General features: G+C 43.0%; 1 protein-coding gene across 1 annotated transcript in view; it reads right to left on the reverse strand.

Annotated features, from left to right (window-relative positions):
• Nucleotides 1–3,347: 3,347 nt before the first annotated feature.
• The window catches only part of ITPKA (inositol-trisphosphate 3-kinase A), a 32,311-nt gene continuing 13,971 nt past the window's right edge, over nucleotides 3,348–21,687 (reverse strand). The window contains exons 2-7 of the mRNA XM_088520493.1: nucleotides 13,841–13,937; nucleotides 11,449–11,662; nucleotides 10,213–10,417; nucleotides 5,873–5,974; nucleotides 4,735–4,806; nucleotides 3,348–4,133 (exon numbers count right to left, since the gene is read on the reverse strand). Coding sequence (XP_088376619.1) covers nucleotides 3,930–4,133; nucleotides 4,735–4,806; nucleotides 5,873–5,974; nucleotides 10,213–10,417; nucleotides 11,449–11,662; nucleotides 13,841–13,937 — 894 coding nt within the window. The 3' untranslated portion in view covers nucleotides 3,348–3,929. The remainder of the gene's footprint in view (nucleotides 4,134–4,734; nucleotides 4,807–5,872; nucleotides 5,975–10,212; nucleotides 10,418–11,448; nucleotides 11,663–13,840; nucleotides 13,938–21,687) is intronic.

The following is a 21,687-nucleotide window of genomic DNA, read 5'->3' on the forward strand; positions in this document are numbered from 1 at the left end:
CAAGGACAGCAAGTGCCTTGTCATGGTGTGTGGTACTACATCACTATGAACTGTGATTTTTTTTAAGATCAAACTTACCTCTATGGAAGCTGTCAAACGCTGCTGTGTGGATCAGGTTCTAACACAAACACACCTAATGGGTTGTGGCTTCAACATCTTTGAGTCAGTTTTGTTTTAGGAAATATTACATGCTAAAGGCAAAGTGCAAGAAATCGTGAAAGCAGTATTTTTTTTCTCTCTCTGTAAAGTTTCTGAGGAAAAGAAACAACTCTCCCATGACCAAATCATAGTTTATATCTTTTTGGTTTTCCTCCAGTCTCATTTATTTAGTAGCATACACATTCTGGAGTAACAAACACTCAACCAATACAGTCAATGTCCAAAGTGACCACGGTCAGCATTGCATTGTAGTGTTCAGAACGGATGCACTGTGGATGAAACAGGCCATTCGACCTTAGTACCTTAAGAATAACAAATAATAATACAGCAACACAAAAGAAGATAAGCAAGAGCCCACTGAGATACTTAGGGGTTTGATCCAACTCCCTTGGAAATCTTTCCATGTTTTAGGAACTGGATTAGCTGATGTTAAGTGAATTCCTTCTGTGTAAAATGAAGGGTGATCTGATTTGTACCACTTCAGTTATATTTCATCCAAATTTACACCCTGGCGGAGCCACAACACCCATCATTTTTAACTTAGACAACATATTTGTTTGTGTATGTCTTTCTATATTGCACCATGCTCCGAAGAATCTCACAGCATCTTGCAAGCACTAATGAAGCACAGCCTCGCACCATCCCTGTGAGGTAAGCAGATACTTTCCCATCTGTAAAACAGGAACAAAATCGAGGCCTAGGAGATAGCTGCAAAGGCCAAAAAGCAAGTCTCTGGCAAAGGAGGCACGTGCTACTGCTGGATGCACCCGCGAGTGACGCCGCTGCAGCAGTGAACGCTGCTGCAGCTAACGAGGGAGGCCCTTGGTGTCTATCGGCACCCCAGGTCAGGGCTGGCTGCACTGCACTACAGCGCCTCAGAGCTGGCACGTCCCGCAGGCCATGGGAACACGGGTGCTTCTGGTGTCTCCGCAGTGAGGCAACGAGCTCAGCTGAGGCATGAGAGCGCTGTGTCCTGGACTCGTACATGAGCCAGTGCCTTGGTCATCGTGCATCAGCTCTTCTATGGTAAAAGCAAGCGCAAAGGCATTGTGGTGACACCTCAGTGTGTTTGTGGTGATGTGCCCCAGAGTGAAGGCAAGGGAGTGCACACAGGCAGGCAACTCTGAGACATTTGCTGAGTCAAAGTATCTAACTTACCCTGTGGCAATTTGCTCACGAGCTCAGAGCCTCCAGTCCCTTAATCTCCAGTCCTCATTTGGAGTTCTACACTTGCAGTTTGCTAATTAAAAGCTCCCTCCGCTGGTCTCCTGTTAACAGCAGCAGCACCTTAGATTGTGGCATCCTCCCTTCTAACTCCATGAAAAGCCAAAGGCCATTTCAAAACCACCATAGTTGGGCTATTTCTCATCTAAGCTAAGTTTCTAGTTCAGGGTCTGCTGTAATTACAAGTCTTCCCCCCCGCCCTTCCCTACCTTTTGCAACTACTGCAAAGGAATGGCTCGTTTCCCATGTTCTCCCACAAGATGGTCTGTACTGCAAACCATCCTTCCAGGTACTAGCAGCAGTGGGCGTTTTGAAGCTATTGATACCGCACTGCATCTAGTTTTCCATTAGAACTGGCCATTCTAAACATTTATGACAAACTGTCCTTTGACAGTTTGAAAGAAAAAAATCTTTTTTTTTAACCTTCAAAATCCTACTCCCTCTCTAGAAAATAAGGGTCACATGTGTGATAACAGAAAAAAAAAAAGAAAATTAACTCTGGAGGTTAATTAAAAATAAACACAAAAAACACTAATGAACTGTATTACTGCAAGAGTCTAATTTCTAACTTTTCTAGTTAAATTTTAGTTGCAGTAGGACTGCTTGAATTACAGTTCTACAGAAGAGATGTTCTTATTAAAGAAGTCCTCTCCTGTGACACCTATTTACTTCCTATTCTCTTCAAACACTGCTAACAAAAGGCTTACCTGGTGGCTGCAGGAAAGAAGGAACTTTTTAATTCTAAGAAATTCACCACAAATTAATTTGTCAGCTCATACAAATTCAAAAGTTGGGAGACACCTGAAATAATATATGTGCTTATTCTTGAAGGATTATCTTCACTTTAAAAAAAGTTTCTTGAAATCCTATCTTTTTCAAACCGTTCCACAGCTCTACTTTCTCCAAGTGTAAACTCTGTGAAAGACTTAAGTGGAAAGAAAGTAATTAACATATCATGATAATAATACTGAGAGGCACTCTGTGAGGCCATAGAACAATTATTAATTTGCAGTGAGCTGCAAAAAAAACTACCAGTTTCAAACCACTTCTGTTTTAAGCTGAAATGTCTCCACTTCGCAGTGCTTCCTACAGAATCTATCTTGTTGAACTCTGAGTGAGCGGATTGACAGTATTTATATTCTGGTAGCATTTATACTGCTAGCACTTCAAGCACTGTTCAAGTGGCCAGAGGCAGAGATGCCATCATAAGACAATGCATCACTTCGGTCTGTCTAGATTTTATCCCATCAAACTGAATGTCCCGTGGCTACATGGAGGCCACAACAAACAAACAAAAATCGCCCACAGGTGTTCCTGGGACTCCACACAGGGATTAAGGGCTATGATATGTGACATTCATTCCCCTCAGGCCCCCTGAGATAAGAGCTGGTATCTCACAGGAAGGATGCCTAGGAATGGATCTCGCCATTAGTGTACTGTTGTAAATGGAAGAACATTTCCCTCATGATCTCCATGTTGGTCTATATAGCCAAGTGGCACCCTCATATTTGGAAAAGGATGAACAAGGCCAAGAAGTCACCTCTTTCACATGCATTAGGAGAGAATCAAAACAACAGTCTAAGAAATCACACTTGTAGGAGGGTTACTGGTGTGTGTGCATAGGGCTTTTAGCTTAAAAAATAATCAAATCCTGAAAACAATCCTGTGTCCCACACCGTGCACCAAAAGAGATTCATTACTGAGTTTTCAGAACTTCCGTTCAGCTGTAAGAGGCCATGCTGGCCACTTTTTCAAAAGCCCACCCAATTTGAAAAATCAAATGTTTTTGAAGCCAATAGGGTGCTGTTCTCTCACTAGAGATCTGCAATCTCCTGAGAGGCTACATAAAAAGCAAAAGCTGTTCTGACAGAAAGGAACTGAGGCTAGTGAAGGAACGAGGAGGCATGGTCAACAGCAGCTACTACATGCAACCACTGATACAACCTCCGCTACAAAATGGTTTCTCCCTTTGGTCCAGGTTTCTTGCAAATATCACCAATTCCCACCTTGTGCACACTGTAATACAGTGCAGCAGCTGTTGTTGGCCCAATCCATAGTATGCATGGGAGCAAGGAGACTTGGAATTTGGGAAAAAACACTCTTGCTGGTTTCAAAACTGTGCAGTTCCCTGAAAAAAAAAATCAGCTCTCCCCCCCGACCCTGAATCCCCAAGTACTTGCTCTGGTTCACTGAGAGGGGACCTACAGTCACATCTGTTTGCCTGAAATCGGAATTGGTCTGGCTTTCCCATACAGACCTCTTGACTCATGCTGGTGTGATGCCTGAGCATGCAGATCCCGATTCTCTGCGGACCAGTCCGAGGTTAGGCTGATGCAATACAGACCAAGCTGGAGTTGTTCAGGTTCAGAGGGCTGATGCAGTCATTTTGATCACTAACAGCTGGGCTCTGGATGCAGCTCCCTCTGCAGTATAATGACCCCCGCAAAACTGGGAGGGAATTGAAGAGGTTTCCATCTAACTGAGCGATCCCAGTAGAGCGGAAAGTTACAAAGCAGCCCTATGAGTTTTGTGCCACACTCATCATCTCATCTTTCAGTGATGCTTTCCAAGATGCCAATCAAATTGTCTAGTCCCAACAGGTACCCATCTTCCCTGTTGCCTTCTTGCCATGGAATTCTGTGATCCAGCGTCTGCCCATCAGGCAGAAGGGTGGTCTTTCCAAAATCAATCAGCCACACATTGGCATTCCCACTGTCGTCATGTACAAAAAGCAGTGAACTTCCAACGACCTGGCAGACAGATGGGGGGCGATGTGGTTAAAAACAAAAACAAAACAAAACAAAAACCACTCAGGTCTCACTATTCCTGCTACCATCACCTTCTCAGACGACCTCCTCACCTGTGACCAGGCAAACTTTCAGGCTGCACTGATGACCATCACATCTCTTATTTGCATAAAATAAAACATTCTGTAATTTATAAATGGGTATGTAGATGGACAAAGGGACCAGCAGACAGAGGGAAGAAAAGCAGTTTTTCAGCTCACTTGGCAGCAGGTCTCAGTTTTCGCAATTTAGCAAAAGACAGAGACTACTTTGAAAGAGAGACCATGACCTATGATAAAATTGCCACTACTGATAAGTAGGAATCGACACTAACAAAATAAGAGGTTTGATCTCAAAATCTTGAGCTGTAGCAAATAGAACTTCTTACAATGCTAACACTGCCTTCATGATACAAAAACCTACAAAAAGAATATATATAGGAGAATTATACATTTTTCCATGTAAATCCTCTCTACTAATACAGCGGGCTATTCTGAAGGGCATCTGAATGACCAAATGAAGCAAGAAGGCACTGCCAACAACCCTGCACTCAGTCACTGCTCACCTCATGTCGCTTGAAGAAGTCTGAGGACTCAAGAATGTCATGAATTTCCTGCAGACGCTTGAGGTATTTTTTCTGAAAGAAGAAAAATAATAAAGACAAACCTTTTAAGTGGAGGATGAATTAAAACACTCTGCTTACAAGAATCATTATAATGAAGAGATCATGTTAATTTTAGCCTAGATGTCCTTCAAAAACAAAAGACTGATCATTTTAAAGCCCATCAGAACCTAAACATACTTCAACAGACTGCCTTTGCAAAACAACAGTGCAGAGTTCCTCTGCTGCTGTGTGCCACAGCAAACATCCTCATCTGCCTTTGGCTTCAGATGCAGTGAGCTAGCATCTGGTTGCAGATCCTCTGCACACTTTTTTTGAACGAAGAAAAAGGAAGTTCCGAGCAATGAAAAGTCTTTCAGTTCTCAACAAGTTAGAGAGAATGAAGTTATATTAGAGACAAGGAACTCTAATCATGTTACGAGGAGCAGAAAAAAAAAAAAAAGTCTACCTCCTAAAGCTCTAGCAAGCATTTCCAGTGCTCCCCTGTGGTTTTGAAGAATTGACCTTCCCTCACAGTGGCTTCTACATGGTCACACACCACCCGTTTCCTTTGAAGTTCCAAGGACAGAGCCATGTTATGCCACCTGCCACACGCCTGCCTGGCTACCCTTGAATAACCTTGAAGCAGTTTACAGGAATTGCTCCTGGACCAACCCTCACACAGGGGAGCACAGTGAATCCCCAATCTCACTTCCTGGCCCCTGTGCAGCTTTCATCCTCTCATTCTCAGAGAGTCAAGAGAGTCAACATAACCCTCTCTTAGTCGTCATCATTCTCCTGATACAGCACACACTTATGGTGGAGGGTCAATAGCAAGCCAGAAGTTAGTCTTGCTTCTTGCCAGCACAAGGAATGCAAGGTGAACTCATGCTACTCCTTGTCTATGGCAAAAGTAGCAGCAGCCAATCTTAACCAACTACTGCTCAGTCCACCAAGGCTCTAATTCCACCTGCTGAGAGGGCCAGAAAGTTCAATCCATTTTCTGCCTTGATACTTTCTAGAATGTTCTTCTTCCGCAGGAATCATGTAAAAGCAAGCTGAAGAAGCCAAAGATCAGTGTACCGAAACAGTTCAGACTCACCAGAATTGTTGTGTTACCCTCAATGAATTCCACAAAAACCTGGAGAACTTGCTCCTGTGTCTTCGTAGTTTTGAAGTTTGTGTTACATGTTCCATCTGCCTTCTGCACAAAAACACACAAAAAGACAGAGAGGGTTTGTACTGCACACATCATTCCTCTCATTCTTACTAACCAGCTGAAGGTGAGCAGCTGAACAGGAAGAGAAGATAAATGAAGCAAGGGGTGACAAAAAAAGAAATATAAGGGCTGACAGAATAGCTTTAAGCAGTACTTAATTTCCTGTTGACTGCATTTTTTTAATGAAAATATTACCAGCAAGCAGAAGGATTTTCCTCTCATCTCAGTAGTAGCAGTGCAAAGTTGAATGGGGCAAAACACAACAACATCTTTTTGTTGTCTTCAACAAGCTTGGTGCAGGCATTCCCCAAGCTGGGAGTGTAAGGGATGTTCTCAAATCCTGTTTTCATTAGTTATTTTTTTTTCTCTTCAAATAGGGAAACCAAAAAATTGCAGATCAGACTCTCAGCTCTCAGTGACTCTCAGCTCCAAGGTGCCTTTGCACCTTAACATGACATAGAAGTCATAGAATGGAAGCTACTTGCGGAGAAGAACTAAGGATGTGCAATGTTATCTGATACAAACACCAGGGGCAACAAGGAATGTGGAATTTTGGCAAAGGACAAGGTGGGCATGCATCCAACTGGTCCTGCACAAATTCAGAATATTTTTGTACTAACAGCTCAAGTCAATGCAGAAGCAATCTGCTACTGAAAGACAGCAGAGCCTTTGTGTCCTGGTAGTGGCCTGTCTGTTCTTTGTCCCTATTTCTTTAAGTGACATAAAAAGACATTTTGAGGACATACATAAAAAAAATACAGCAGTTGTTGCAGATAGTAGTTTGTATCTACCAAAAGGCTGCAAGAGCATCACATCATATTTTACTCTATCACACCAGTCCCTTCATATCCATTACAGAAGTAAATCAAATTAGCCACAAAACATGTTCCTTCCTACATGTTTAAGACACTGGACCAAAACCGGATAATTTCAGTCCCGGTCTCTGTAGGTACAACACTATTTACTGAGAAGAACTCAGCCCCTGGCAGGTACATGGAATAAAAAGATAATGCTAAATTCCCATAATTTCCACAAGAGAGTGAATTCACTGAATGGCAAAACTATGCAGAACAGCCTCCCACCTACCAGACTTTATAGCTGCAGAATAAACAGAATTTTATTCCAAAGCTGTGGACCAGATACAAGTGTGGTTTGTCAGACTGATGAGATGTGTAAGTTATGCAAGAGGAGTTCAGCAGGCAGGCAGTGGAAGTTAGAAGCCATCTCAACTGATGCATGGTAATGCTTTACAGTATACAGAAATTTGGAATTTAGTTACTGCCTCATATCTTCTCAAGAATAGCAAAATACTATTGAGAGGGAAGTTACTGTAAAAATAATTTATCTATCTTGTGCTCTAAATCCTGGAGCAAAGTCTGGAATAACCTGAATCCTCGACAGGAACTTGCCAACCTGCTCCTTGAAGCCGTGGCTTTGTCAGTGCCTCCACGTAAGCCCCTGCACAGAGAGTTCGTTTCACAGCGCAGCCAGCCCCTCGCCTCTGGCACTTCTCACTAGACAGGACAGTGACTCAGGCAGTAGGAAAACAAGTTTGGCTGCCCCATAAAAATAGTGCTACCTCTCTCTTACACACATAGCTCCGCTTCTTCTGCGGACTTCTCCTCAAGGGCCCCGGATTAAGGCCACAACATAAATGGATTTATAACTATCTAACCAAATCTGTTGTTGTTCTGGGAAAATGGCTACCCCGACCTACAGCTAAAGTAACAGTGACAAGACGAAAAGCAACTTCACAAACTGCACAGATTCGATGGCAGAATGAGAAGACAGGGCTTCTGAGTCTCTACCCTGTGTGTGAGTTAGTAACACAGTGTTAGAGAGACGTTTATGAAGCTTAGCACTCCCATCTCTGCTAGGGAGGAAACCTGCCTTCTGAAGCCAACAGGCACAAGAGACTGAATGTCAAGTGCCAGCTGTAAGAAAAAAAAGGTGGTTCCATGGTTCTGCCTACTTCTTTTAAAAGCAGGAGTGACATATTCGGTGAATGAACTTGGCCTGATTTCAGGGATATGGAAGTGATTCCAAGAAAAGAAATAGATCAACCAAAAGGAAAAAGGTACAAGGTACCCCACTGATGAAAGAGGAGTGCATATAGTGAATCAGATATCATTTACAGGGAGCCACCTCACTGAAGGACTTCTATCATTTCACCTTCATTGCTTCTTGCTTCAGCAGCCACCAAGTAGGAATATTGCTGAATGACCAAACTAACTCCCTGTACTTACGGAGAACAATCCTCCTGCGTCCCTTCAGCCACTAGCTAGCAACACTGATTCTCACAGGCTCTTCTCTCAAAATGAACCCAGCAGGGTTCTGCTCCCTACAAATATGCAGAACTGAATGTACAGTTTAACTACAGTAAAACAGCATGGGGAGTACTGACTGGCTGTGTTGTTTAAACAACTCTTCTCTCTTCATTTCTCCATATATAAAATGGATTGACACCTACATCCCCATAACAGCACAAAAAGGAAGAGGAAAAAGTAATGTAAGTATTTCAAAGTATGTCCTGTGCTGACTAAAAGGTTATTTATTTGTGCCCTGCCTTGTACTGCTACAGCACTGGCCCAACAGGGAAGCGATGCAGCGGGAGTGCCGTTCTGCTCCTCCCTGCCTCTACAGCTGTCTGACCAGAAAGAACAAGCCAGGAGATGTTACCAGAGCTCCCCTGTGCTTCCCTGTCTCATTCTTCTGGACTCAACATAATTCTGTAATTCTCCTTCCAAGAAGCATATATAGAAGGTCTTGAGAACATCTGGGTTTCTAGTGCCACTATAGAGAACCCAAAAACTTAAGTGATATAGGAACTAAAACAGGTACCTTGATAACATCATTAGATGTCCAAAGAGTAGAAGAGGAAGAGTCTTGGCTAGAGTGAAAAAAGATGATTTATCACCTAAACATTTCCTGTGTGAGGGTGCCTGTATCTAACAGCTGAGACGGGATAGCACAGTGTACAGAGGGGGGCCAGTACAGCATGAGCTAGCAACTGCCAGATCCTGTATCGCAGCAGGAGAATCTATGGTTGAGGAAGGATAAGATGCCATGGGAAAGCAGAGAAAAAAGGGGTGGGTAAGGAGTCTGTCAGCTTCACTCTCTCTCTTCCATTCCTTCATTTTTTCCTGTGTGCTTTTCCTATGGAACGGAAGCAAAATTAATCCAGCATCCTAACATGCACAAGTTAAACTTCTTTAGGGTACAAGTGCGCTCTGCTGAACACCCTGGAATTCGCACAGTAAGTCATGCCAACTTCTTCATAGCTGGCAAGCCATGAGGCTTCCCCTAACAAGTACTGCCCCAGGGAAATGGGTTTGGGAAGCCTCCGTTACCCTCCACATTTCTGCAGAAACACTGCCTGCCAAATCTGAGTGAAGCACTTTAAGGGCAGCTTCCACAGGCCTATGCAAACAGAGAGCGCACTTCTGAACCACACCAAGTATCCGAGTCACATGGCTGATATTCTGAGGGTGAGTCCAAATAGGTTTCTGATACTGCCACAAAGCATGACGAATATAAAGAATTGATGACTACGATAAAAAAACTGCAAAGGCTCTTTTATGGATGTAAGTTAAGCTCCTAGAAAGGAAAAAGAGGTACCTTCCCTCAAGATTAGCAGATGAACTTGGTTGATGCAGAAATTTTATCTTTGGTTGTTCTGGCTTTATTCCAGCTGTATCTACAGTGAATGTTGACACATACTTAAATGGAAAAGGGCTTTCCTCAATCCCAAGAATATCTAGCTAACGCTTTTATCCTGCTTTGCACAAACATAGCTGAAATAGAACTGGCTTTACTTGTGATTCACTTGGAATAAATATATGAGTTCCCAGAATAACTCTTGGTTAAAGAGACAAAAAAAATCCATGAGCAGAGGTGATTATTCCATCAATTCTGAATTCCTCCTTTTATCAGTTTCATTTGCACTGCCCCTGCACTGTACTTCTTGCGTCTTTTCTGCAGTGTCTCTGTGCTTAGTCCTAGCACGGATGATGCGCATCCAATGACCAGCTTGCTTGACACTACTCTGCTTTAACTAGAGTGGATGCTATAAAGCCACAACACACTAAACTCAGCCATTTCAAGTAGTAATGGTTTACATAATTCTTTGGAAAACTTGGCTAGTGATGCATACTAGCTTGTTGATTAATCAGCAAATCAAGCAACATTGAGGCATCAAAATAGTCAGAATTTGAACTATTTACCTTAATCCCTTCGATCCGGAAGCCCAGGTTGGCACTGGAGCTGATGGTTTCCCTCCATTGCATGTATCGGGGCTTGGTGACAGCATGCTGCGCATTCTCTTCTGCTGTAGGAGCAAGAGGATCCACTTCAATCATTTTCTTGTACATGTCCTTACGCAGCTTTGGTTTCTCACGTGCCTTTGTCAACTCTTCCTCTAGATATGTCCTGTAAAAACATCGTATCAGAACAAAATTGCAAGAACTCCTCACACTTATTTTACAACTTATGATAACTGGTCTCAGAAGAGGTCAGTCACAAAAATAAGCACTATCATTATCCCAGTTTTGTGCACGGGGAAAACTGAAGAACACAGATTAATGGCTGTTCAGGATTATTTAGTGATACAGTAACAGGAATTACGATTCTTGTCATTTATATCTTGCTCTAACTATGCCTTTACTTACTGCTACACACTATTGTTATATCCTGCTTACAGAATGGAAGAAAACTTCCATTCTTCCATGTCATAGAAAAGTATTTTCAGAGGATAATTTAAAAAGATTAGGTAGCTGAATATCTAATTTAGCCCAGCAATTCTAAGTACCTGAATTAGTAGCCAAAGGTGAATAGGAGAGTTGCTACTTCTCTGAATTGTTACTCCAAGCTACCATCAGATTGCTATCTAAACAGGAACTGGGGACCATGCTCCAAATAGTACCATAGGGATGTCAGAGTGGGCAAGGACACAGGTCAGTCCTGGGCAGATTGTCAATTTTTGCTCTATAGGAAGGACTACTATCACTGAGGAGTCATTCAAGCTTTGGAAATGGGCTTTCACACTGCTGTTTAGTCAGTCATTCATACTTGGAAAGGGCTATTTTATTCTTTTTTGTTTTTTTTGAATCACTGTGTAAGCAAAGATTAAAAGAACAGGCAACGAGTGAATTTTTTCTTCCATGCAGTACCAAGCTATCGCAGGGACACCTTGCCTCAAACCACCCCTGAAAATAACTTGATGTGGATAGTTTCTGAGGCTACAGATCATTCAGTCTCCAGAAACTATGTACAATCAGGCAACAACGGAACGTGCTCTCCTCAGGTTGTCAGGACAATTTCCAAGCTAGTAAAAGGCTGTGTATGCTGAACCCCAAGGCACCAAAAATGTTATCGAGCTCCTCCAGGCAGTACACAACAACCTCCTCCCTTCCCCGCTGTGCATTCAGGCTACAAAGCACACGCTCTTTCATGCCGCTCACCTGATCCCCATCTTGCAATCCATCACACATGGCCCTTCAAAATCCGTAAGCAAGTCATCTAGCTGAATGTAGCTCTCGCCATCTCTCTCCACTACACCATGGAAGCAGGGAACACAGGAGCGCAGCGGATCTTTCATCAGGCGCTCAAAACAGTCCTTTTCATTCTCTGAGAAGCGCTTGAGAATCTTCCCACTATCAGCTGCTTTGAAACTCCCTAGAAAGAAAATCAAACACATGCTGAGAAGACTGACCTGCAGAAGAGGAAAAACACCTTTCCCAGCACCCTGGCCTCACCCCCATGATACCACATAAAGATCCACCCACCCCCAAATAGAAAAGGTAACATGCTTCTCATAGAAAACTAAGATGCTCAGGACAAATATAGCCATTGGCAGTGAAAATCTATTTGGATACATTTCCATATCAAAATTCATACTTTTAAGGAGTGCAGCTGCCTTGGGCCATGTGGTTTTTTTCTTCTTTTATGTTAAACTCTTTGTTAGGATATTAAACACTGCAATACTTATTAATGTGCACAGGAAGAAGCCACAGGCCAATCTCTGTCAATACTCTGACAGTGTATTTTAAAGAAGCATAACAGTGACAGTGCTGGCCGTGAATCCTCCCATAGGGCACGTCTACGGAGTGTGCTCACACCAAAACAGTGCGGTCAGTGACCACCGAGCAGCCCCATGAGGCCAAGAGCCAAGCACAGCCCTTCCTACGCACCCTTGGGGACAACACATGCCTGGAGCTCCAGGTGCTGTGGCTCCTCCGGAGCCCTGCTCCTCTATAGGTACAGACTGCAGCACAATCGTTTCACAACCCTGGGTTGGAACCTCATCCAGTACAAGTGAGCCAGGGTATGCAGGCCTAGATTGGCAGTAATCAGACTGCAGCTGCAAAAGGCACTCTCCTGTCCTGCAGCATGCCAGTAACATCAGAAGAAGGTACAGGTTTCACTCTGAGGTAGCCTTTTATCTACACAGCATAAAGCAGGCCCCAGAATAGGAGCCTGAATAAACCTGGGGATGAAACTCAGCTTTTATCACAGTAGGCTCCTCCATATTCAGCAATTAGTTCTTCTCTGACAAACCAGGGCTGACTGATTCTCTGAGAAAACTGGGGCTGCCTCAGCACAAGGGTGATGGCCCAGGTTATAATTTAGAATGAACTTGCCATACCAGAGAAGATTAGCTGAAAGAAAAAGGATGGACTAAACGCAACTTGGAAAACAACCTAAAGGGAACTGGAATGTTCTCTCTCCTTGTAATCCAGCTTTTGGAGACCTCTCATCCCTCCTTCTCCACCCTACACAAACTCCCCTAAGGGCTATGATTACACGACCACACAGTGGTATGATTACCACTTCATACAGATTAACCCAACCCCTTATACAGAGTGACAGAAACTGCAAGCAATAAGATTGGATCATCTTAATGCTCTGCCTGTTACCATCACCCCCACCATGCAAGTGCAAGCACAGCTAGCTCGCTTCTAGGACTGAATAAGCACACGCCTGCACAGCTTTGCACTGCACCGCATTAGCGCACTAGAACATAGAGGTGGTTCAGGTACTGCACTAAAGCACTGCAGGTGCCTGCCCACGTGTACTAATAAACTCTGCACTAACAGATTAGGCACACAGGCGGCTTAGGAAATGAAGCATGAATCAAGCTTGATAATTGCTATTTGGTTTTTTTTTTTTTTGCCTTACCAATAAAACACAGTTTAAATCAGGAACACACCAAGTTCTACAGACACTAAACTAGACTCAGCTAATTGAGCTGCTCCTTGTGCTCATGTAGTGAGCAATGACAGACTCACAGTGCAAACAAAAGGTCATCAAGTGTGTTTGCTTTTCACTGGAGGGTTTACATTAAGGTGTGGGTTTGGAATTGGTACTAGAAATGCAGTACTCACCAGGACTGAGGCACGTAAAGAAACAGACAGCTATCCTTTCCACTAAGGAACTAACATATCGGCTACTCGCTCAAGAGAAATTATATGATACCAAAAGCAACGGCAGATTGACTGACCTTCAACTTTACTCCCCAGTCTCCCTTTTTTCCCCCCTACCATGTACTTTACATGTACCACTTTACAAGAAGTACATTCTGGAGTAGGACCTTCCCCTCAAAGTCTGCCTAGTGCTTCCTTGTTCAGCTGCAACTCTTGCCCTTTTTATCTCCCCCCACAGCTGAAAGAAAATGCTCTAGTTCAGATATTGATGTGGTGTCACATGGTTCCTTTTTAGCTAAAAGAAACAAGTACCAACCGATCACCTGCCCAGATCCCAACACAGAGCAGCTAAAGAAGCACTGAAATAACCCTTTTCCTCACCGCTGCCATGCCCGTAAGATGGACAAAACACTGAAGACACTCATCTCACCTGTATGCCCGGCCAGCTGCACCCATGAGTAGCGTTTCTTGAAGGGGCTGATGACAGGTAAGTTAACCATGGTTTTAATCGTATGCCATGCCTTTTTCTGGAATACAGAGAAAAGAAATATTAAATTGGACCAACTCTGAAATCCTGACACACCATAAATGTACCACGTAGCCTGAAATTCATGCACACTGAGTTGTCCTACCTCAGTTTGTTTGTAAAATTTGTAAACGTTCAAAGGTGGAACCATAAAACATACACTGCGATCATCATTGGAAAAACACACACACAAGAACAAGAGTAGAAACACTTCCTACTATCCGCAAGAAAACTGCCTGCAAGGCATAAAAAATGTGTCATGTTGTGTATGTCACAGGCCTGCTCTTACCCACTTCTGTCCCTCTCTCTGCCTGAGTCATGCAGGAGGCAGACAGCAAACTGGGAACCCACATAAGCCCACTAAAGTTTCTATGAGGCATGAACAATAGCAGTTTCATACTGTCAACACTATTTCTCCCCAGAGGCCTTCAGCATCACCATGATTAACCACTCTCACCAAGTCGGCAGGTGACTCTTACTGTGAGAGAGGCAGAGAAAGTCTCTCTAATTAGGCACCCAGCTCACTCAGCTCCCTGTAACACCAGCTGATGACGTGCTGTAGGATCTATTCCAGGTCATGTATTTTCCTGCTCCAATTTCTCCTTTCCAGTCCTGTTATATTTTAACATAGCTGGGCGCTGCTCATGCCACCTTGGCTGTCCCGCAGTGCAGCTGCGCGGATACCACTGCAGGCAGGCAGGGAAACACAACAGCTGCGGGGACAAAGTCGCCGAGCGCTCTGCCATGCTGCAGGGGAAGCAGAAAAAGCCCCAGTTTTGGAAGGGAAAGCCAGGTAAGTAAGAATCACTGCCCGTAATGACACTAGCATTCACACCACAGAGCAAGTGATCTCCGAGGGCTTTACAAATGCCTCTCTCTAGGACATGCTGCCCTGCTGAACAAGCAGCAGCTGGTGACAGCCCACAGGAGTTTTGCACAGCAATTTAGCACTGAGGGTTTTTTTGCTGAGAGTACAGATAGCTGGTGGGTAGGCTGGATTTTTAGTAGCACTTATCAACTGCCTGAATGCACTCCCACCAAAAGCAATGGGAGCTACTGATTTCACCAAGAAGAGTTTAGAGTATTGCTTTTACCTTTTTAAAAGTCCTACGTTCTCTAGCAGGGACACTGATTTAATGATTTAGATGTCAAGCCACCTAACAGCTACTGTCTTCTACAAAAAGATTTAAAGAAACAAAAAATACAAAAAGTAAAATTACAGGCAATGCTATGGAGGGAAAATGTAGTTTTCCAGACCACATACAAGCAGGGTCACCCTTATCCCACTCTCGGTCACTTATAACAGGTTTCTTGTAAGGTTTGCTCGTGATGTTGGTCATTGTGTGATGGCAAAACCCTGCAGCTGTCCTAGGACACATCAAGGGACATGGCAACTCTAAAAGAAAGATCACTGGCTCCTATAAGATTTGTTTCCACAAGAGCATTGTAAATTACGTGGCAAATTTAAACTGACATAACAATATAATCTCCATAAGGATATACTTATTGTAAAATAAGTTTTTTTTAATTATTCATTCAGACCGAAATGAAGTTACTCTTGGTCTGATATATGTCCCTTGCAGCAGTAACACTTCTGCAAACGTACAGCGCTAGCAACAAGAATCATCCAAAGAAAGCCCTGGACATTTCAGAATTGTGAAAACTCTGTTGCACTTATGCAACACAACAGCTGCTGCTGGCTCTAGCTAACCTTCCGTTAGAAAATACCTTCTGCAAACTTAAGTGTGCCTGCAATCTACAGTGGATTTTGAATTACGTGTGATTTGCCTTAAAGTGTTCCAAATTGCTCCTGTGCAGTGCTAAACAGTGGCTGGGCTCTATCCCAAAGCTAGCTGCTTATTACTGGCGCTGAAGAAAATTCTTGTACATCATTTGGACGCATCCATAGCCTCCTTTCTGGAGAGAAGTGCAATATAAATACTGCTACTGAAGCAGAAAACATACTAATGTACTTAGTATAGTTTATTTCCCAGATCTAGCTGACAGTAGAATCCCTTCAGTCTGCTCTCGTGTTTCCGCTGCAGATGGACAGGGCTAAGTTATTTACAGAACACTTGAAAGTAAATCTCACTGGGAGTTAAAACATTCCCTTTGAATGCAGCCTTAGAGGAAGTTTAAGTTTCTAAAGACTTCAGCTCAATATCCAGGGTATCACTGCTGCCCCCCCATCCCTTAACAGAAGGGAGCAGCGCTCCACATCCTTCCCATAAAGATCCTATGCTCATCAATGTCCCTATCCTAGCATATCACATCCTGTCTGCCTCCCAACGCTTCGTCATACTGCTACACCCAAAAGCTAGGAGAAGCACAAGTTTTCAAGGAATGCACGTCAGCTGTCAGCGCAGCACCGCACGCTAGTGGCTTTCCCACCTCCACTCGCCCACTTTGCCTGAGGAAGCTGCAGTTTATATTTTTGCTGTGGGTGGGAAGGAGAGCCAATGGGCCAAGCTCAGCCCCAGCTCGAGCAGCTTTGGATGCTTGGGTTACAGCTATGGCGGATGAATATATTTGAACTACTCACACAATAAACACTGTCAGCTTGTGACAATCGCTTCACAGCCGTTTTTCCTTAACTCAGGGAAAGCCCAGGGCTCAAGATAGGAGGGAAAGGATTGCTGCTTTGGACACCTAGAACTCTCCCAGCCTGCTGCCATAAGCAGGGGTTCAGCAGATGCATTTTTGCCCCCTGCAATTTCCAGTCCCCAAACTCACTCAAGCCCTTGCCAGCAAGCAAGCAGAGCTGCGTGCTCTTGGAGCAGTGGCGCGAGTGGGAAGATGAAGACTTCTTGTGCCTGTTGTGGGAGGAATCTTTCTCACTTCTATTTCTAAAACAAGATCTCTTCCTCTTTGTTAGCAATGGATTTATGTGCCTTTCCAACCACTGTTTCACACAGTAATAGCAGGGAGGACTTCTGCCAATGTGCAGTTGCAATCCACGTCACCTGCAGACCACATTTCCTCTAGATTACTGCTCAGTCTTCCTTGGTATTTTGTTCAGTTTGGTTTTCTCCAACCTCTAATTCCGTGTCTGATATTATCCACATATATTCAAGGAAAGCTCTTGTTTCTCTCTAGCAGCACTGCCCGAATCAGATGCCTCTGCCATCACCGATGCAGTTGCATATTCCTTTCAGATCTGTATACTAAAGGGTTCCCCAAAAGCAGAAGGAAGGCATTCCAAAAGGCCTAAAAGTCAAATCTGGGAGATGTTAGCATTCTTTGATCCACTGCCGTATAAATTACTGGCACACTTTATGTATTTTATACATGCACACATGCATATATACATAAAAGCTATAGAAAGAGCATACTCTATATACAGGAGTACGCCAAAGAGAAGGAAAGCTAGCTTCCTGTTGCATAGATAGCAGAAGAGCAGAACACAAGTGGAGGAGCCTGGCAGAACCGACCCCTCCAGTAGGCCACGTTGCATTTGAGGCACTGTGGCTCAGTATCTGATGCTGACCTCTTCTGTGGTGTCTGGATTACTCATTTGAACTGCTCTTCCAAATGTGATGCACAGTACTAGAAAGGCTTATTTCCAAGCAGGAGATACGGCAAATTTGCTCTGTGTTAGCACTGACATGTACGGACATGATGGCCAGATCAGGTGTGCAACAGCATCTCTAGCCTGTTCCTCCCCAGTGAGAGGTAGCTGTTGCCTTAATGTCTATCCCAAAAAGAAACAATGGAGGTGTCAGCAACGGATAGCCCCAGCTCCAGTATACACAGCTCCACCCAGGCCTGTTCTCGCAACACTATGATTATGCAGAAGCACAGGCACCAGGAGTGATGTCTGCACAGACAGGACTTGATACAAAGCCACCAAACCCCCTGGGAGCACTCACATCCATTCCCCAGGGATCACCCTCCCCAAGAATTAACCTGCAGGAACTGTCAGGCTTTCCTGAAAGCCTCCCGTGAAAAGGGCCAAAACATCCAAATAGCAAAGACTGTTGAGTGGAGTAGCACAGACATTTGATCCCCTGTTTGTTGTCATTGTTTTTAATGGGGCAGTATAAAATAAGTAAAATCTCCCTGAGCATATGCTAAATGTACAGGTGATCTATCCTGTCCCCTAAGAACAGCAGGGGACAGGGACCTGTACCCTCCTCAGATGAGCTCAGATGATAGAAAAATACATACATTCTGCTTATTTAAGGGGAAAATTACAAAGACCTCAGTTCTGCAAATGACTAAAACACATATAGCTACCCTCAGGCAAGCACTCACCATCAGGTAACATACACAGGAATTTGCAGATCTGAATCCCAACTGAATCAAAGAAAGTAAGCATTAAATGGCTATGACATGTAAATTAACATGGTGGTGGTCGGGGGGAATAAGAAAAGCTTTTTCCCCCAAAATAAAAACTCCAAATCTCAATCATGATGCAGCTAGCAAGTGACTTGAAACTTGAAAGAAAAACAGAACGTAGAAACGTAACAAATTAATAAGAGCTCTAAAAACATTTGTTTTTCAATTATCATCAGTAGGATGTAGAAGCAGTCTCTTGCCCAAACTGGTAAGTAGATAATTTTGCTAGGCGATAGTAAGCAATGAGTCTGGGATCTTTTTTCTTCCAAGAAAATTTCAGCAGTTTCTTCATGCAAGATTCTGTTGTCTTTTTTTTTCCCCTGTGCACTAGTACAAGCCTACGCAAGCCTACAAAGAGCTATTATGACAGTAAGAAACAAAAGAATAAGGAGAATTTTCTTCATTTTTTTTTCTCCTAAAAGGCTTTAACGAAAGAAAAGTACTTAACTGTCATTCATCATAATCCATATTCTGTTAAAGTCCTTAAGCCATTTAGGCTAAGTTCTGCAGCTTTGGGACGTGGGGACTGAAATGTGATCTGTATCACTGGTTGTCACTGCCTACTCAGTGTCTCACCAGCTCCTGGAAGGAACAAGGTTCCTCCACAGGGACTTACAAGGAGTATAAAAAGCTGTAGTTATCACAAAGTTACTACATGTGTTTCAAAATAATTCTTAAGAGCCGTGCATCCAAAATGCAAAACAAGGTATTACTTGGTGCTTTTGTAATCTCAGCCAACACTGTGCAAATGAGCAAGTACTTGGGAAGGTGCTGGCTCTGGGCCCCTTTGCAGAGCACAAACTGTGGCAACAGTTGACTGGAAAATGCAGCACCTGAGAATGCATCAGAGCCTGTGCTGAAACTGCTTTGTATGAGGAGGCCCCGAGCTAACAGTAAGTGTTACTAAGCTTGGTATCAGTTCTGTGATATCCACGCAGAGCATTACTCACTCTCCAGTGGCTCAACTTTCTTCTGCGGGGCTTTTCAGTTTTTGTTTTTCCTTTCCTTATTCCTTCCTTCCTGGGTCATGCACTACATCTGTATTATTCTTTTTGAGTGACAAAAGTGAACTTAAAAATGTCCATGAGATTATTCACAGAGCTGTCATAAATATGAGTGTGAACAGGTGGTATGGTCTAGTCCTGCAAAATTTAGCTCTTTGTTAATATTTGTTCTCGACAACTTGTTTCTTTTATACTCTTTGTACATTTTACAGTTTATTTATTGTATTGGTTTTATTTTTATAGTATGTGCATTCACTTTAAAACCTCAATACAAAAAGCTTTGAGGTTTTTAAAGCCCAGTAAGTTAATTACATCCACAAATTACTTAACTGTTTTATTTGCTTTAGTTTATAAAATTGAAAACAGCTTGAAAGTTGGTTTGTTTTTAATTCTTTCTGCTCTACATTTCACTCAAGTATTTCATTCAATTTGGAAAATTAATGTATTCCGATTTGTTCTCCACTTCCAATAGTCTGTGGTTTTATTTTAGACTTGACCTGACAGACCAGGCCTGCACAGAGAACTTAACTACTGCTTGCAAGCAACCAACCACACTTTTTTTTTTTTTAAATAAACTAAAGCTAACCTGAACAAACTTTGCAGTTATCTGTCTCATGGCAGCCGCTGCCAGCTGTCACCATAAAGTGCTCCCATAAGAAATCATTCTGAGCAGACACTATTGAGACAATTACTAGGCTAATTTAATCACTCTAATTAGATATGCTTTTCTCTGGCTAAAAGTAATCAATAACTACAGCAACATGACAGTAATAATTACAAGTAATAATAAATTATCAACACTGCAATAAGAATCTGCTGATTCCTCAAAATGTTCCAGAGACAAGCTGGTATTAGCATAATTCTCCCCACACCAAAGGAGTTTTCCTGGGGTTCAGCTTCACAGCAATCGGCTTTGAAAGGTGACTGCGGACTTAACCTTTCAAGGGCGTGCAGCCCTGGGACTGTGAACGTGCAGTTCCATTTGAAGGGGAAATCTGGGGACTTGTGTGATATAAAGAGTATTTTACAAGACAGCAAGAGCTACGGAGCAACACGGTATCTTTCTGTACCTACAATTTACCTATTGAGGGACTCCTGTTTGGATTCCTTTCAGTTTGAGGCTTAGTCTACTTGTCTTTGCAGACCAGAAAGAGGCATCACTTAGCTTGGCTACAGACAGATCCTGAAGCAACTGATATTTTTATGCCTAATATATGCAAATTATATTTATCCTTGTTCCTTTCTTTCTTCTCTCTATGTATACGTGTGTGTGCGTGCACATATACACACACACGCACACACACACACATAGATATGCATATACACACACATTTTAAATATCTATAGCATCTAGCATAACCTTTTCACTGCAGTCTATGAAAATTCCATGACTTCTTTTTATTGTCCAGATCATAAAAGTTCCGAAGTCAAGGATCACTTGGTCTTTAAGAAACTTAGAAGACCTAATAAGACATCATACTGCAATGGATAAAAAGTGAGGCATATCTGCACTTTCTCTCTCGTGTTTGTTGGGGAAACAACTTAGATATGCATCACATAAGCCCTGTGCAGGGAAAACAAGGCACAAGATCTGCCCATAGCTAAAACAAAAACGCTTCTAATAACAAGCAAACCTGGATAAAACGCACGTGCTTTCAGCAGCCTGTTTCTGTGCTTTTGCCCCTTATTAAAGATTTCTGGAATCCTTAAACTAAGGAGATTCTCGCTGCCAAGTCTACTACCCACTTGGTTGAATCAGATGTGAATCACAAATCAAGACAAGGATCTCAATGGGTGGGAGGTGAAAGAGCAAGTCAACAAGAAGAATGCTCTCCAAGCAAGCCCTGACAGGAGGCTGTGAGCAAACACAATCCTTATAACCAAGTTTCCAAGAGTACTTGATTCAACTCCCAAGATTGGGTGAGGCTCTTAGAGCAACTGACTTAGTCCTATTATTACCACATTTCATCTTTTGTCACTAGACAGAAAAATAGGTTCCTGATGCACACAGGAAACATTACTCTTCACCATCTTCCCAGATGAGATTGTTCATCGCAAGGCAAAAAAAAATATTTTGGCCCAGAATCAAAATGCTGCTCTAAAACAACTTACATTGATAGACAGCCCAGAGTCTAGATTTTGCAATATCAACTTGAAAGAGGTTGTGCCCTGACCTAGTAAGAATCTGCTTCATTCACCAGGCCATGAGAGGAGTTTCACCAACCAACATCCATTTACAATTTGTGCAAATCACTGCAACTGGCCTTCTAACAGGGCAGCTGCATTAACCCAGGTGCTTTAGCTGTCACTCAACAGGGTAAGCTGCCACTGTCAACAGTGTAAGAGTGTCCTAGATCTAGGAAACTAGTGAGCAACCTCTACACCTCACACTCCTTCGGGTTGTTGGGA

This window comes from Tinamus guttatus, unplaced genomic scaffold (genome assembly GCF_059628265.1).
Source record: "Tinamus guttatus ecotype Peru unplaced genomic scaffold, ASM5962826v1 Tinamus_guttatus_pri_ptg000089l, whole genome shotgun sequence".
Classification (NCBI taxonomy): Eukaryota; Metazoa; Chordata; class Aves; order Tinamiformes; family Tinamidae; genus Tinamus; species Tinamus guttatus.